Source organism: Salvia splendens, chromosome 14 (assembly GCF_004379255.2).
Source record: "Salvia splendens isolate huo1 chromosome 14, SspV2, whole genome shotgun sequence".
Lineage (NCBI taxonomy): Eukaryota > Viridiplantae > Streptophyta > Magnoliopsida > Lamiales > Lamiaceae > Salvia > Salvia splendens.
In genome coordinates, this window is record NC_056045.1 from 29,128,490 (window position 1) to 29,144,915 (window position 16,426).

The following is a 16,426-nucleotide window of genomic DNA, read 5'->3' on the forward strand; positions in this document are numbered from 1 at the left end:
ACTATAGAGAGTCCCATCATAATTTTTTTTTGAATTTATTAATTTAAATTAATGACTAGGAGTATTAAATAAACTTGAGCACAATATAGTGAATAGTAATATATTTTAAAGTGGGAAAGAGAGTCTTAGAATCTAGACCTGATTATTCTTAGAGCATCTCCAATGGTGAGCACAAGCTCTCCGTCCGTCCTTGCCGCTGGCAAGGACACGCTTGTCCGCCGCTGCGCTCTTGCCGCTGGCACGGACGTGCTCTTAGCTAAGAGCACGTCCGTGCCAGCGAGCAGGGCGATGTGACGTGTTTCTATTAGCCGGTGGCATTTTTTTCTTTTTTTTGAAAAACGAAAATAATACCAAAAATTAAAAAAAATATTTTCGGATTTCCAAAAAATAAGCGTTTTATTACCGTTTTTTTTTATTATTTTTTAAAAAATTTTAAAAAAAATTAATCCCAAAACCATCTATAAATACACACATTCATCATCAATTTGGACGAAATTCGGTCACTTATGAATTTAATTATGTAATTTTTAATTTTTAGGATTTTAATTACGTACTTTTAAAATTTTAGGATTTTAATTATGTAATTTTTATTTTTTAGGATTTTAATTTTGTAATTTTTATTTTATTTGTAATTTGTAATATTATTCCGAATATTTTTAATGCATTTTAATTTTATGGAAATGTTTTTATTCAAATTGAATAATAGAATGGTGGGGCCCTTGTGCTCGTCCTTGCGAAAGAGCACGGCTGTGAGTGTTGTGCTCTTACCTAAGAGCATGCAGAAAAAATAGGGTTGGGCCACAACCGTGCTCATTGGCAAGTGAGCAGTTGTGAATGCTCTTAATCTTTAAATGAATTTTATACTGTATGACACTAGACACGTGTAAAAATTTCTTAATTTAGAACGAAAGTCGCCAATACGTGGCGTCAATACACCTAATTCATTGGACAGATGCGTGAGAAGAACCTACCTCACCACCCCCACCTTCGAATTTCTTAATTGCAATCTACTATATAATTTATATTTTATATTGAAAATAACTTTTTAAATAATTATAAAATAAGTACTCTTTCAGACATAAGTTATAGTACTAACATATGTATACACCATACCCAACACATTGCACACAACACTACACACATAATACATAAATTACACACACTACACGTTGCACGCATGCAAAACACAATACATACAACACTTAATGTGCACACAACTCAAAATAAATAGAAATTAATAATTGAGTTGGATAACGTATATAAATAAATAAAAATTGAATCAATATGAAAGTTTTAGTCATTTTTTCATTTATGAAACAAAAATTTGAAATTGAAGTACCTTTATATGTTCAATTTCGTAATATTGTTAGCAAAACACATTTCCATTATATTGATCAAATTACAAGAGCTGCATGGGCCATCACAATAGTCTCAACGTAGCTAATGGGCCTTCCAATAATAAACAATCTAATACAACTTGGTCCAATAACACTTACTCCTACAAAATTTAAATGATTAATAATATTTTTATCATTTATATCGTTGACTCAAGGATTAGGCAAATTCTCTTTTTCTCTCCCAAAAACAAGGATGAAAACATATTATTAGGTACACAAATCTTGATACAAAGTTAACTTTATTAAATGAAATTTGTAACAACAGATATTCATATAAACAAGAATTTAATATTTAATGCGACCATAATTACTTTGAAACACTTGTTGAAGTAACAATAATTAAAGGTTAAGGGAATACAAGAACCAAATAACAGCAACAAATGAAATTTAAAAAAATAAAAAAGGAAAAATGGAACCATATATGTTTTCAGATGTTTTAGCTATATGTTACAAAGGAATTGAGCCATGTAAATTGCAATATTACTGATTCTGAGAAGAAAAAGGCAACCTCTTATACCATTCCTTGATGCTCGCAGAGTAACTCTTTTTTGCAGATAATAGCGCCTCTAGTTACTGCAGCCGTGGATCGGTCCCGGAATGTACAACCACTACCTATGATGCCTTGCTTCCTCAGGCGCGTAGGAGGCGCTTATCACACGTCAAGATCCTATAACTGGCGTGAGGCCCTTCGGAGGTGTCCCTCATTGATACGTGCCAACCCAGAGCTTTTCCAGTCTCTTGAAGTTCATCCATAATATTGAGGGTATCGCGAATGTACACGTGCCCACCAGGCCTCAGAATTCGGTCCATCTCAAGCATGATGGTTGAGATATTGCATCTGCTCAAAAGAACCACAAAAACTTATGTGACATGCTAAAGGAAATTAAGTGTCTAGCTAAAGTCCCGTTCTCTACGAAAGAACCTACGATTCTAAATCAAGGAAGAACCACCCACGTGAGCAGCCAGAAGAATATTAGTATCATAACTAAAGCAGAAGTGTGAAGGAGTACCTTTTTCGTTCAACTGAGAAAAGTCCAGCAGCGTGAATTAAGTCGTAGGTTCTTGGGTATGTGTCAAATGGTTCGCACCTGAAAAGTTGTGTTTTGGTCATGCATTGTTTTTCAAAGGATGCTTCCGGTGTAAACAAGATACAAGAAGCTTCCAGATAAAATAATCCATCCATTCCTCAGATAGGCATATCATGTGTTAAGATAACAATGTTGAGTTCATACCAGTCATGCATAACTCCAATAAGACCACGGTCATATATGACGGGCAATGTATTAGGTCCACTAACAGGGATAACATTGAGCACCCAGCAATCCAGTTTGTTTTCGATCAGTGCTGCTGCAAAACTACATTTAAGCGAGTAATTAGCTTTGCATTGGACTAATGGACTTTATAATGGACAGCACAATATATACACTGCTACTTCTGTATTCGAATGATTAAATCAGAAACAACAAATAGCTAGAAAATACAAGTGCATAATACTCACCCTCCGAAGCCGGCCCTCATGTCGAGTACATTCCTAAGTTTGAACTTGCCCCAGTGCAAAGCACGTACATAACCCTGAATTATTTCTTTCCAATATCTTGATTCTGCCCTGAAAAGTTCTTTCCTGGATATGTAAGCATCAATTTGTACACTCTGAAGCCTATCTGGGGGAGTCTGTAAGCGTTCCGGCCAGGCTGTGATGTTTGACCCATATCCTTCCTCAGGTAAACGTGATATGCATGCCTTCAAATCGACGTACCTACAATGATATTTAGAAGGAAAACTCAGAAAGTCGAAGATAAATTTCCTTTACAGCTCTTCTAAGAAACATATTACTATAAGCTGCATCTAAATAAGTGTAACTAAGGGTCTAATTTCAAGAACATCAGCCTTTCTCCGTCTAATTGCTGCAAATTTGAGTCTCATTTCAAGAACATATCACTCTTGACTTCACATAGACAATAAGAGAAATACAATGCTTCTCACTAGTGGCTTCACTTCAAGATAAAAACATGTGCAATCCCATTTTCATAAGTCATGCCAATATTCACACACATCAGTACACAATCAGGCGTTGAACTGTTCAAAACACAGCATGATCTCTACATATCCCACTGAATCGGCAAGCTACAGATTATTAGCACCATGCATGCGGAGAAACATAAAAATGTATCATATGATTAAGAGATCGATATAACCAGCATTACATGTGAAGCTATGGCTGTCAGTTACCCTGGCCGTTGTCAGATCCTAATTTTTTTTTGCAAAGATGTGTATAAACAATTCACAAAAATAGGTAAAAAATGGACACCTACCAAACTTTGTCAGGATCATCATCGGGAGCACACAATGGTGGCAGTGTTCCTTCTTCGCGGCTCAAATAGCAGCTGTTATTTAACGGTTTCTGCCATATGGCAATGTAACCCTCCTTCTTCACAAGTGTCCAACAAAGTCGAGTTGTAAGATTAACCATCTCTGAATGTACCAAAAGACAAATTTTGATTAATTAATTATTCCCTGCCTCTTGCTCTTGTTTGGGTGGCTAACGGCCATAACATTATTAAATGAAAGTGCAGAGTCTCCCTAGTAATCAACCAGAGTTATGAGAAAGATAACACTATAACATTTTAAACAATTTGCCACTATTAGAAAACCATGTGTTCTAGGCATATTTACAAGAAATTACCTTCCCATTGTTCTTCAAGAGCTGCTTCATGTTTATAAACAGGCTGTGCGGCCCAAGCAAAATAACCACCTGCTCGGAGCATTCTATTGATCTCAAGTAGCAGAATCCCATCTATAGAACAGCACAAGGCAAAAGAAGGTAACCATGAATTAGCAAGGGTCATCTATCAGAGAAAGTTCTGATTTTCATACACTAATCAAACAAAAGTAAATACTACGGAGTACTATTTAAAACGACAAATTCTAATACTAGGAATATCTCATGAAAGAATGTCTGATTTAGATAATTAGATGTAGTAGAGTGCAAAATCAAGTTTTTAAGTAGCGCTTAAGGAAGTATCAGAGATAATTCACCATGGGCTTAAACTTAACACTTTCCCCCATTAGGACTTTTAGTTATTCACATCAAATCAAAATAATAAAATGTTCCAAGCATAAGTTTTTGATTTCATGGACAATATACATAACTTTCTTTACTGTGGAATTCCTTAAATTAAATTTTCTAATTTGAAAACTCATAAACACTTTTGCATTTTAAATATGCAAAGAAGGAAATTTGACAAGAGTTACTGAAAGCAATGGCATAGTTTTTTATATATAAAATCATACCATCTCGAGTCCAGTTGATTCTGCATCTTGAACAATGTATCAGATCAAATGCTTGACTTGGATAAAGCAAACGCCTTGTTGCAAATGCTGCAACCATTGCAGGCACCCCACGTTCAAGTGCAAATTGTATCTGGTTCTCATGGACATCTTTTGGGGCCACAGAGAGGGTGAGAACATTCCGTGAAAGTAAATAAGCACCAAAACTCGCAACACCACAACCAACATCCAGAGCAACCCGAGTATGTCGACCAAATGCGATTTCAGGGAGCATCTACACAGTTTTAGTCTCACGTAAGATACCAAAACGCACCACACACTCCTTTTTAATTCAGAAGCTACATTTAAAGATGGTAACAACTAAAACCTTTTCGAATTGATCCAAATATTGATCAGCTCCGTGAATGAACTGCGTCCCACCTCCAGGAAACTTAAATTTGTCCTTGTCAATGGCGATCCAGTTCTGGCCTCCTTTATCCTCAGCTAAACGAGCATGCGGAACATTGCTAAACCAAACCTGCATAAGATAGACTATAATATGATCCACCAAATGTCCATGATTGTTAATCAAACTTGTAACTTTTGTCATGCCTTATCATGAATTCGCCGATGCCAACTCCACCCAACCAACCCTAACAGGAAAAAAAGAAATAGGAGCTTCCTAACATTGATCAAGAATCAAGCTTTCACAACTAAATTACATCCCAATCATATAGGTATGGTTATATTAACTTCAAAAACATGATAGAAATGCCACTGCCCAAAAGCAAACACCAAAATTTCAAAATCTGATGCTATAAACCGAAACAGCTGATTCAAGCAACGGAAAATGTTACCTCATCACGGCTTCTGGGCCATGGGATTGGAGTTCTGTAACCTTTAGGAGCAGGGACAATACAATTCAAGCCATTCCCCTCTTCAGGGCAGTGCCGCTCAAATCTCTCCCCTTTCTCCGTTGAATCCAGCTGCTTAATCGCCTCCTCATTGTCCAAACAAGGTATATACTCCCTCATACTCTCCGCACACAGCGGGAACTTCTTCACCCTAACCCTAACCCTATCCCCTTTCCCATCGCTCTCCAAACCCTCACTCTCATTCGTCTTCGACCAATTCTCCACCAATTCCGGGTCATACTCCCCCACCTCAAAATCATCCATCATCTTCCCATTCTCATCCACCACCCCCATCCTCTCCACCGCCGTCGGAGGCGGCGGAGGAGGAGGAGCCGCGGCCGCATGCTGCGGCTCAATCTGGCCATTCTCCGGCGGCGGCGATGAGGCGGTCTCGTTCACAACTGAAGAGACATCGAAGGCTTTGCCGAGGTTGGGAGAGAGCCCGACGGCGGCGGAGCCTGAATCCTGCTGAGGGGTGAAGAAAAGGAGCTGCTGCGCTGAGCCGTCGGAGAAATGCTTGCCTACGTAGAAGAAGACGACTGAAATCAGTAGGAATCCTGAGATTCGGATCAGCGCGGCGGATTTGCAGAGATCGGAAATTCCGCCGCCGCCGCTGGCAGTAATCCCCTTCATTGTGAGGAAATCGCTAGATCCCAAAGCTGTGCGAAATTGTGTCGGTGTGAGCGTGTGAGAGAGATTGAGAGTCAGTATAACAACAAAGAAATGCGGCTGATTATGAGTGGATTGGAAAGGAGGAAGAGTGAGGGGGAAGTGAAGTAACAGAAACGGCGCTCTGGCATCAATGCCGCCGGAGCTTCGCGATTTGTGATTTCTGTAGCAAATCCAATTTCAATTTGGAGTTTTTATATTAGAATAATGCTATGCGGCAACGTTATGGCCAGCCATAAATTAATTAAATAATAAAAAAAATTGATTTTTTTTCAAATTTTTGGTTTAATACTACTTGATTTTACTTTTATATCGTGTTCATTATATGTTGCTCAATATGTTAGTGTTGCTCTTTCGTAGTTTTTGCTCAACTTATTACTACTGTCATTTCTTGATTGTTGCTCAACGTATATAGTAATTCGTGATATTAATGTGTTTTACGTAATGGAATTCAAAGATAAGTATCAACTCACAAGTCCATTCACACACATATAAGTTTATATCGGTAATTCTAATTTGTTTATACATGTAAATGGACTAAATTAACTCTTTATGGCCGGCCACATTATGGCCATTTAGCATCACTCTTTATATTATGCATGAATATTTTCATTCTCATCTAATTACGGCTTAATATAAATATAATTAAGTCGCTTCAGCCAAATTATTGTCATTGTTGAATGCTTTTAATCTTTACTTTTTTTCCTTTTTATTGTCAAAATTATTACTCCACAAAATAATGGTCAAACTCTCAAACTACCAATTAAATTTACCGCTAAATTAATAATATCTTGCAAATTATCGAAAATTTATTGTGATTTTACAATCAAACTATTGATGCAAATATTTTTATATTCACGTTCCACAAACTTTTTTTTCACCCGATTTTATTCACAAAGTAAAATACAGTAATTCTTAAACCTTGCATTGAATTACAATGGATCTTAGGTAATATACAACTTAAAATAATTTCTTCGAGCATATAAAATCCTCTGGTCATTTTTTTTAAGTAAGAAACAAACAAGTTTGAGGAGTTCATTAGCTCTACGTATTCTTATAGGTTTTCACAAAATGTAGTAACAGTAATCTCTTGATTTTTTTATAGGGTGAATTAATATTTAATCTTATATGTGGAACTCTAATTTCATTAGAGCACTTAATTGGAATAATGTATTTATATAAGTATAAATTAATCCATCATTTAAATGGAGATATTAATTTTGACTTATTTAAGTACTACTTATTTTGTGTCCCCCCAATAAATTTAGATAAATTCGTTTCCTTTATTAAACAGCTTTATGCATAATACACAGTTCTCCACATTTTACTATGATAAACGCAAATTTATTTCCTTAAGAAACATATAAGCCATCCGCATCTGTGTTTTAATATGTCTCTTAAACGTCTCATACATTCACTATTCATGGGTCTCACTGTACTTTTTACCGCATCTCTTAACTAAGAGACAACACATGCATCCCTCTATCTCTTAATCATCTCATCCCTTAACTTTCCATTCAATTTCATTTTTTATTTTTATTTCCAACAAATTTAATTAATAAAAACACACTTCATTAAATAAAAGAAAATTACAGTCTAAAATCCTAAAAAAAATAAAAATATATGTATAATTAAAATCCTAAGAAAATAAAAAACACATAATTAAAATCCTAAAAAAATAAAAAAGACATAATTTAAAATACTAGAAATTAAAAATTACACCCTTAAATTATAAAAACTACTCCGCCGTCGAATCATCCCCCGAAGGCGGAGGCGGTGCCCTCAAGCTAGGTGGAGGCGGAATACCAAGTTGATTTACCAGATACTCAATGCCGGCAAGATGGGCTTGATTCGCCTCGGCCCCTCCCCCTCCCCCTCCCTCTAGTCGTCTTCGTCGTCTTGTTCCCTTGCGGCCGATGTCGTGTACCGGAGGAGCCCCTGCATCGGATGTCGGGAACTCAACCTCTTGTGAGGCATTGGCTTCCCCGCCCTCACTAGACGAGTATTGGCCACTAGCCGCAGAGGCGGAACCAGGAATTGATGTGTGGAGGGGCAAAATTATATTATCAACAATTTTAGAAGTATTGAGAAGGGGCATTTGAAAGGAAATTTTAAATATATTTATAAATTTAAAGAAAAACAACATAGATATAATTTTTTAGGAGGGCATTTGCCCCACCATTGCCTCATGTAGCTCCGCCCATGACTAGCCGTATGCTTCGTGCGTTTCGAGCTCGAGCTCGAGCCCGTGGAGGAATCGACACCGCCAGCCCACCTATCAAGATGTTTGACCGCCTCCCAAACATCGGGAAATTTGAAATCTTTGTCGGTGTCGGATTTGAAGATTCGCAAAGCCGCTCTCAGAATGTCGGATCCACTGGCTCCGCTTCCCTCTTGTAGATCCCACAAAATCTTTTGACATCTCTGTCGGCTCGCTCAAAATGAGCGCGAAGCATCTTCAGGTTGCGGTGGAAGGCCCCCTCGGCTTATTTGTGTTATATACGACGGTGACCTTATCCCAAAAAACCTTGCGGTTTTGTTGATTCCCGAGGATGGGATCGTTCGACGTATTGATCCAAGCGTCGAACAGAGCCATCGTCTCCGCTTGTGTATGGATGACGGCCGACGTCGTCTCCATCCGGCACCGCCTCCAGAGTAGGTTCCTCCGGAATATCCTCCCTAATTTGGGATAATCCCTGCATTTGCGAGCTCCTCAAACCCAAGGGAAAAGATGGTGTTTGGTACTGTTTGGTACGCCGGCATCGCCGAGCCTTGGGTGCTTTGCGACGAACCGGAACCGAAAGCACCCAAAACGTTGTACATGCCCCCCAATCGGCAAACGCGTTCATGTCGTAGCCACCGCCCTCGTCACCGGACATTTTTGCAGAAATTGGAGAGGAAAGAGAGATGATGTTTGTGAGAGTGTAGTGTTTGTGGGTGGAAAAAATAGTGGGAGAATTGTTTGTGTAGTGTTATTTATAGATGAATGTGGGAAAAGAATAAATAAATAAATAAAAACGGTTTAAAAAAACGGGCAGAAAAAAAACGGTAATTTTTTTATTCAGAATTTTTAAAAAAAATTAAAAATATCAAAAAATCGATGCCCACTCAACCCACCAGTGAGTGGGCGTGACGCAGCGCGCCAAAGCTCGCCAAGTGGCGCTGGCGCTTGGCGGGCTGTCCCGCCATCCCTCCCCCCCCACCCCTACGAGCTAAGTGACGAGACGGAGCATCTACAGCGACGTCTTGCTGCGGGCTCGTCTCGCCGGGAGGAGACCGAGCCTGCAGCGAGACGCCGCTGCGGATGCTCTAAGTATATTATTGGCATATTTACTCAAACTAGTATTCTCATAGCTGTAATGTTGTATCAATTAATAACCAAACAAATGGATATTGTTCATCAAACTAAACAAAGAAATATAAGCAGATTAAAAAAAGATGTTCGTTGAAGTAGACAGTTCCCAGTTTTGTTAAAGATATGCTTGATAACAGAAGCAATCTAAAAGAATTTGGCTTATTTCAAGCAAGAAAATAATTTAAATTGAGAGCTAAAGTAGCTTCCTGGTGTGATGCATTAAATAAAGGCAGAATAGCATCATAGATCATACCATGAAATAGAAGAAAAAAGACCACCATTAATTAGCAAAAACACATTTCACTGTTCAAAGCTCCTTCATGTAACAATGGAGAAACTCAGTGTATACATTCAAATATTGAAAGACAAACACACTTCCATCCAAGTTCTTCCACATCAAAATTTCCTCCTCCTGTAGAAAATAATAAGAACTTATAAATTCACAAGTTCGGCTATCTTTGAAGGACGAAAAACTACATCGGAAGGAGGAATTGGTGCACGGCGAGTATTAAGGGGATAGCTGCGTGAGTGAATTTTTTACCAAAGCAAATCCAGACAGCAATATACAGTCACACTAGGGAACACTGACAAATTTCGTGACTATCAATTCGACGCTCCTTACACTCTGTTAAAACAACCTTAACAGTACAAATATCTTACTTTAAAAGCTCACAAACTATATAACAATATGTTATAAGCTCACCATAACTTGAGATTCAAATGAACTGACAATTAAACTCAATTCTTAGGATTTCCTTCCAGAGGGAAGTGTTTCAGTAAACTCGATTCTTTCAGGAATAATATTGAATCCACAGACTTCTCATTTCATTCATAGCACAGAGAGATGAATACTCAAACAACTATGTTATTCCCGATGTGGGATTTGGTTTGTACTCAACAAGAAGAAGCACACTTACAACATCTCTCAGGCTGCTCTAGAAAGAAAGATCTCATGCATAGATTCATCTCATGCATAGATTCATTCAAGTAATTGGTCATTTAGAAAGAGAATACGAGACGAATTAGCCAACTGCATACCTTCCATTAAGTCGGAATTTGGCTCCAAAATAATCGTCTCAACACAGTTGCAACAACCCCAGCGAGAGACCTGTCAACAAATCAACGAAAAACTGTATCAAAATCGAATATACAACAAATGCGTATTCCATCATTTTGAGGAACAGGAACTCAACTAACCTCATGAACACCACTCCCGGGCATTCTGGAACATACGTAGCCACGGGCTTGGGCCTTTCTTGTCCACATTCCAGCTCTTGGGATACCAAGGATACTGCCACATCAAGAAGCAACGTTCTGGATGAGGCATCATTGCAAGATGCCTACCATCTGGGGAACAAATTGCTGCCACGCCTAAAGGAGAACCATTCACGTTGAAAGGATACACTTCCGTGGGCTTCCCATTGTCGTCACAATATTTCACAGGGACCAGGCTTGATTCAAGTACACTGTTAAAAACGTCATCATCCGGGAAATAAGCTCTTCCCTCCCCATGAGCAGCCCATACACCTAATGTACTGCCCTCCATTCCTTTGAACATCAAAGCTGGTGAATTCTCAATCTTCACACTTGAGAAACGACATTCAAACCGTCCTGATTCATTGTGTATGAACCTCGGTTGTGATGGATCCCCATTCTCCCCAAGAACACCTCCAACTTTGGGGCCTGGAACCCACCCCAAAAGTGCCATGAGCTGACACCCATTGCAAACTCCTAAACTGAAAGTGTCCGGCCGCTCATAGAATTCTTGAAATTGAGCAAGTAGAGGCTTGTTGAATCTTATAGAAGCTGCCCAACCTTTCGCCGAATCTAGCACATCGGCGTAGCTAAATCCTCCGACAAAGGCAATACCTCGGAAGTCATTCAATGAGATGCTTCCATTAAGAAGGTCAGACATAGTGACATCCCAAGGTTCAAAACCTGAGGCATGGAAAGCAGCAGACATTTCTCTGTCACCATTGCTCCCTTCTTCACGAATGATAGCTACCTTTGGTTTTGAAGTAGCATTCATGTATTTCTCATCTGTATATGATGGAGTGAAGGACAGACGCCATGAAGGCTCATGGCGACTTTTGAGGCCTTCTTTCTCAAGTTCCACACAAGATGCCAATCTTTGCAATTTTTCCAACTCGAAGCTGGTTTCTTCCCACAAGTCTCGAAGCTCGGATGTTTTTTCAGTCAACTGAGAGATACCATCAATCTTTAGCTCAACTATGGCTGAGGATGTGACTTCACCAATGATCACAGAAGATACTCCAGCACCCACAAGTTTTTCCGTCACCGCACCTACACTTGTTTTGCTGACCTCAATTATAACGCCGAGCTCTTCGGCGAAGAGTGTTTCAAATACACAACAACTCTCAGGAGTAGTCAAATCCAAGTGAATGCCACAGTTCCCAGCAAATGCCATCTCAAGAACACTTACTAGCAATCCTCCATCACTGATATCATGACCAGCTGAAATCAAGCCTTCCTCAATCAAGTTTTGCACTGCATTGAACACACTTTTGAGATAAGAGACATCATCAAGATCGGGGCACTCATCCCCAACTTGACCATATACTTGTGCCAGAGCTGACCCACCGAGGCGCCGCTTTCCTTTTGCCAAATCAATGTGGAGGAGAAGACCATCATCACCAAGCTTCAAATCTGGTGTCACGGTTTTAGTTATGTCTGGACAAGTGACATAAGTACTGATAACTAGATTTCCAGGAGCCTTAACAACTTCTTCAGATGAACGGGCTGCCATAGAAAGACTATCCTTTCCACCATCAATAGCAATGCCAAGTTCAATCATTGCTTCTTCAAGAGCTATGGCAGCATCATACATGGCTGCCCCTTCACCGTCCAACTTAGCTGCATACATCCAATTGCCACTCGCCTTCACATCAGAGAGAGAAGTGACCTTAGCCCAAACAAGATTTGTCAAAGCTTCTCCAACAGCTAGCCTTGCCATAGCTCCTGGATTAAGAAGACCTTTGATTGGCTGCTCCCCAATCGAACAAGCACCTCCTGTAATGCCAGTATAACTCTGAGAAATTACTGCAACGTCAGAAAGTGTAATCTGAAGTGGACCCACAGTTTGCTGCTGTGCAACAAGACCTGTCACACACCTATCAACTTTGGTAGTCAGGAATCGTTTCGAAGCAATAGAAGGAAGCCTTAATACCCTTTTCAAAGAATCTATAACAGCTATCCCTGGAGCAATATCAAGTGGCTCAAGAGCATTTGCGACTCGGTGAAATTCAAAAGTTTTCTGGGGCATATCCCCAAGCACCTTCTCGAGTTCAAGATCCACAGCAGGCGGTGGAGGAGGTAGTCCATTTGAGTTGCATTTTTCCATAGCTAAACCATCCACAAGAGTGATCCGCCCTTCACCACTAATTGATCCAAGGACTGCCATCGATACTCTCTCTCTTTTACATATAGACTGTAAAAGGTCGCGACTCTCAGGATTCACCAAAATAGCATCTTGCTCCTGGTACTCTGCACCCCATATCTCCAAAACTGACATAGTGTAATCACCTACTACCACTGCCCTGATATCGATGGTAGCACCCTTTGGATATATAATTTCTTTGACGACATTACAATTTCCCCCGGCACCCTGATCATGAATGCTAATGATAGGATTGTCCTCTCCCATTTCAATACAAGCACGGACAACTCGATATAACTTTTGTGCCATCTCTGCATCTCCACGTTGCACAGCATTGAAATCCAGCTCAGCATCATTTTGGCCACTAACCATGCTGGATGCAGCACCACCGCCCATTCCAATACGGTAGGCTGGCCCTCCAATCTTGACAACTAGCATACCGATTTCAGGCTCCCCCTTAGTTACGTGGTTGTGGTCAATCTGCCCAATGCCTGCACTGAACATTATGGGCTTCAACCATTCTCGTCTTTCCCCATTTGGAAGCCTCATTCCAAAAGTCCTGGTATAGCCCTGAATCAATGGTTCACCAAATTTGTTTCCATAATCTGATGCACCATTACTGGCATCAATGAGAATCTTTAGAGGAGAAGCCAAGTTTGATGGATATGTGAATGATGAATCCTCCCATGGAGCATATGAGCCTTCAATATTCAGATTCCCAACACAGTAACCAGTTGTTGATGCCACAACATATGAGCCCCTACCAGTTGCATGTGTATCTCTAATCCTGCCTCCAGCGCCTGTCTCAGCACCAGGGTAAGGAGCCACGGCACACGGGAAGTTGTGGGTCTCAGCAGTAAACAGGATATCTAGGTCACGAGCACTCATGTCCAGCGGACACGTCAAACCTGGGTGGATTGGCCGCAACTGATTCACAGGAAACCCTCTGATTGCACTGGAGTTGTCCTTGAAGCCAATAACTGAATTGTTCGGGTTTGCTTTCAAAGTGCTCTTAACAATTTGCATAAGAGTTCTATCCACTTGTTGCCCATCTATAACAATCTTTCCAGTAAAAAACCAATGCCTGCTATGTTCACTGTTGGACTGGGCAATATCAAATAACTCAACATTCGTCGGATTTCGCTTGATGTCATCCATGAAAAGCTTGGTGTAATACTGCAAATCTTGCTCATCAAAGGCCAAACCCATTTCTTCATTTATTTCCTCCAATGCCTTCCGCCCCGTCTCCATCACATGTATATAACGGATTTCCTCAGGGGCCACTCCTCTTTCAAAAGATGTGAGCTTTTGATCATAAATACACTCCGTCATTCTGTCATGCACCAATGTAGCAAGTTCATTAATCTGACTCTCTACCAACGAAGCACCAGGGGCGAGGTACAGCAAGTATCTCCTTGATCTCTCCAATCTGCTTATTTCCGTCAAACCGCAAGCTCGGCAAATTGACACAGCATTGGAAGACCACGCTGTGGTGAAAGACAACCGAGGGCCAACTTCTACAACAACACTTGCATTTGTTCTCATCTCTTCATCAAGAAAACTCTCAGTCCCCAAATTCTCAGGCTCATAGGTTTCCCCCAAGAGCCATCTCAGAACTGAATGCTTGTCACTAGGAAGATTTCCGTCTACACCAATATTATAACACTGCTCTGTTTTCAGCCCTACAATTTGGTTCGAAAATTTCGTCTGAATCAGTTTCAGAAGCTCAGCAGCCTCATTATCCTGTAGTAAAGGAACTCGGTAGAAATGCACAACCTTCGCAGCAACCCTCTGAACCTTTTCCAGTTCTGCGCTCACTGAATTGTCTACATCCCTTGAGACCACTGCTTTGACCTTCAATTGCCTTGACACACGAGAAATTCTAACAGAAGGAGGCTGCTTTCCTGGAAACCTTCCCCATAGTAAGCAGTTCGCTTGCCTGAAGGAATGTTTAGGGAGAACCAGTTTCTGCCTGTACGCACCCTGCCGAGATAAAACACATGCACTTGTAACTAATCAGCCAAATAAAATCAAGTAAATTTAGCTAAAACTTATGACTAATATTGAAGTGAACAAACATACTTGTGCAAATCCGGCTGCTGTAATTTCAAAAGCGGCAGCCATTGCTCCTGTGACGGAACTATAATCACAGTAAACAACAAAATAATTAAAAAATTGCTATAAAATCCACCAAACACCTTGCACAACCCTAAACTACGCAAAAACGATATTAAGAGTAGTAAACACTAAACAAGCTCCTGAGACCATACCTTTTTCACAGTTTTCCGGCAGTGCAACGACGGAAATATGAGCGACGACGGAGGACTGCCTCTAAAAGGGAGGCAGCGGCGGCGGTGCAGGGAGCAACAGAGGCAGCGGGCTATGCTAAAGAAAAAAGAAGACAATAGTGCGGCGTCAACACAACAGACACAGTATTTATACAAAAAGAAAAAAGGCAATGTTTTCTATTGATTATTAAAACATTATTTCCACTAATCTATCAATCTATCAATAAATAAAACACAAGCTTTGGAAAAACTTAGTTGCCATTCAGGCGGGAAATTTTTTCTGGTGAATGAAGAAAGAAAAAATGATGTGTTAGCAAAAGAGTGAAAGACTGACTTCTTCATATTTTTTTTCAATTCCAATTTTTTTTCTTTTTAGTATGTTCAGTTGCAGACGAGAAGAAGAGCTCTGCAAAAAGCCAATCACTAGTTATAAGTCATAACTATTTGGACTTTGTGAATTGTGAGCTTCAGGTAATCCAATCCAATTCGAGCTCATAATATTTGGAGAAGTTTCCAAATTACTATGAAATACCCCAAATTACTTTAATCTTTCAGTTCAAATCAATGTAATCATACAAAAGGAATGCCATATATATAAAAATTTTACCAGTCTTTCGCAATGGATGTGAAGGTTCAAGCTTTTCAATATGTCTTCAATGGAGGATGGAGAAGGAGAGCTGACCAGGGGAAGAGAGAGAGTGGCGTGAACGCTGGAGAGTGAGAAGGGAGGTGTGACGGAGAATTAAGGAAAGAGAAATTCTAGGGTTTTTCTATTTTTCTTTTCTTTTCAGGTTACTTTCATAATAATAAAATTATTAGAGCATCTCCAATGGCGGCGTCGGCACTGGCACGCCGATTATTCGCTGACGCCGGTGCTGACGCTGAACCATTGCAGCCGGCGTCGGCGAAATCGACGTCAAAATCGGCGTGCCCACGCCGATTCTTGGGCTGATGCCGATCCGCACGGCATTATTGTAGGCCCCGGATCGGCGTCATACCGGCGTCAGATTTTTAAATTTTTTTTTAAAATTTTTCGAAACACTATACATACGCGCTTTGGACGTCATTTTCATTCGCACCACTTGTTTTAACGAGTACTCTCTCTATCTTAATTTCTGTACAAGATCAACAACGAGAAA

General features: G+C 40.0%; 2 protein-coding genes across 3 annotated transcripts; both read right to left on the reverse strand.

The window, feature by feature from the left end:
• Positions 1-1,704: 1,704 nt before the first annotated feature.
• On the reverse strand, positions 1,705-6,398 carry LOC121765449 (probable methyltransferase PMT11). The gene is made up of 9 exons (XM_042161617.1): positions 5,522-6,398; positions 5,053-5,202; positions 4,689-4,959; positions 4,081-4,191; positions 3,710-3,869; positions 2,896-3,153; positions 2,630-2,752; positions 2,408-2,485; positions 1,705-2,235 (listed from the first exon to the last, which is right to left on the reverse strand). The coding sequence occupies exons 1-9, from the start codon at positions 6,209-6,211 to the stop codon at positions 2,028-2,030; spliced, it is 2,049 nt and encodes a 682-aa protein (XP_042017551.1). The 5' UTR covers positions 6,212-6,398; the 3' UTR covers positions 1,705-2,027.
• A 3,464-nt stretch (positions 6,399-9,862) lies between these two features.
• Positions 9,863-16,044, reverse strand: LOC121765448 (probable phosphoribosylformylglycinamidine synthase, chloroplastic/mitochondrial). 2 transcript variants are annotated; one of them, XM_042161616.1, is made up of 6 exons: positions 15,895-16,044; positions 15,270-15,379; positions 15,082-15,139; positions 10,800-14,982; positions 10,641-10,710; positions 9,863-10,014 (listed from the first exon to the last, which is right to left on the reverse strand). In XM_042161616.1, the coding sequence occupies exons 3-4, from the start codon at positions 15,121-15,123 to the stop codon at positions 10,801-10,803; spliced, it is 4,224 nt and encodes a 1,407-aa protein (XP_042017550.1). In that variant the 5' UTR covers positions 15,124-15,139; positions 15,270-15,379; positions 15,895-16,044; the 3' UTR covers positions 9,863-10,014; positions 10,641-10,710; position 10,800. The 2 variants fall into 2 exon arrangements, with proteins under 2 accessions (XP_042017550.1, XP_042017549.1); XM_042161615.1 differs by having other exon boundaries at positions 15,270-15,384.
• Between the last annotated feature and the right edge of the window lie 382 nt (positions 16,045-16,426).

Excerpts from the sequence above, each read along its gene's own strand:
- LOC121765449 (XM_042161617.1), bottom strand. The coding sequence starts at position 6,211 with ATGAAGGGGATTACTGCCAGCGGCGGCGGCGGAATTTCCGATCTCTGC. Across the intron at positions 2,753-2,895 it reads ATGAGGGCCGGCTTCGGAGG|TTTTGCAGCAGCACTGATCG; the intron begins GTGAGTATTATG and ends GCTTAAATGTAG. Across the intron at positions 2,486-2,629 it reads ATTGGAGTTATGCATGACTG|GTGCGAACCATTTGACACAT; the intron begins GTATGAACTCAA and ends ACAACTTTTCAG.
- LOC121765448 (XM_042161616.1), bottom strand. The coding sequence starts at position 15,123 with ATGGCTGCCGCTTTTGAAATTACAGCAGCCGGATTTGCACAA. Across the intron at positions 14,983-15,081 it reads CAGCAGCCGGATTTGCACAA|GGTGCGTACAGGCAGAAACT; the intron begins GTATGTTTGTTC and ends TTATCTCGGCAG.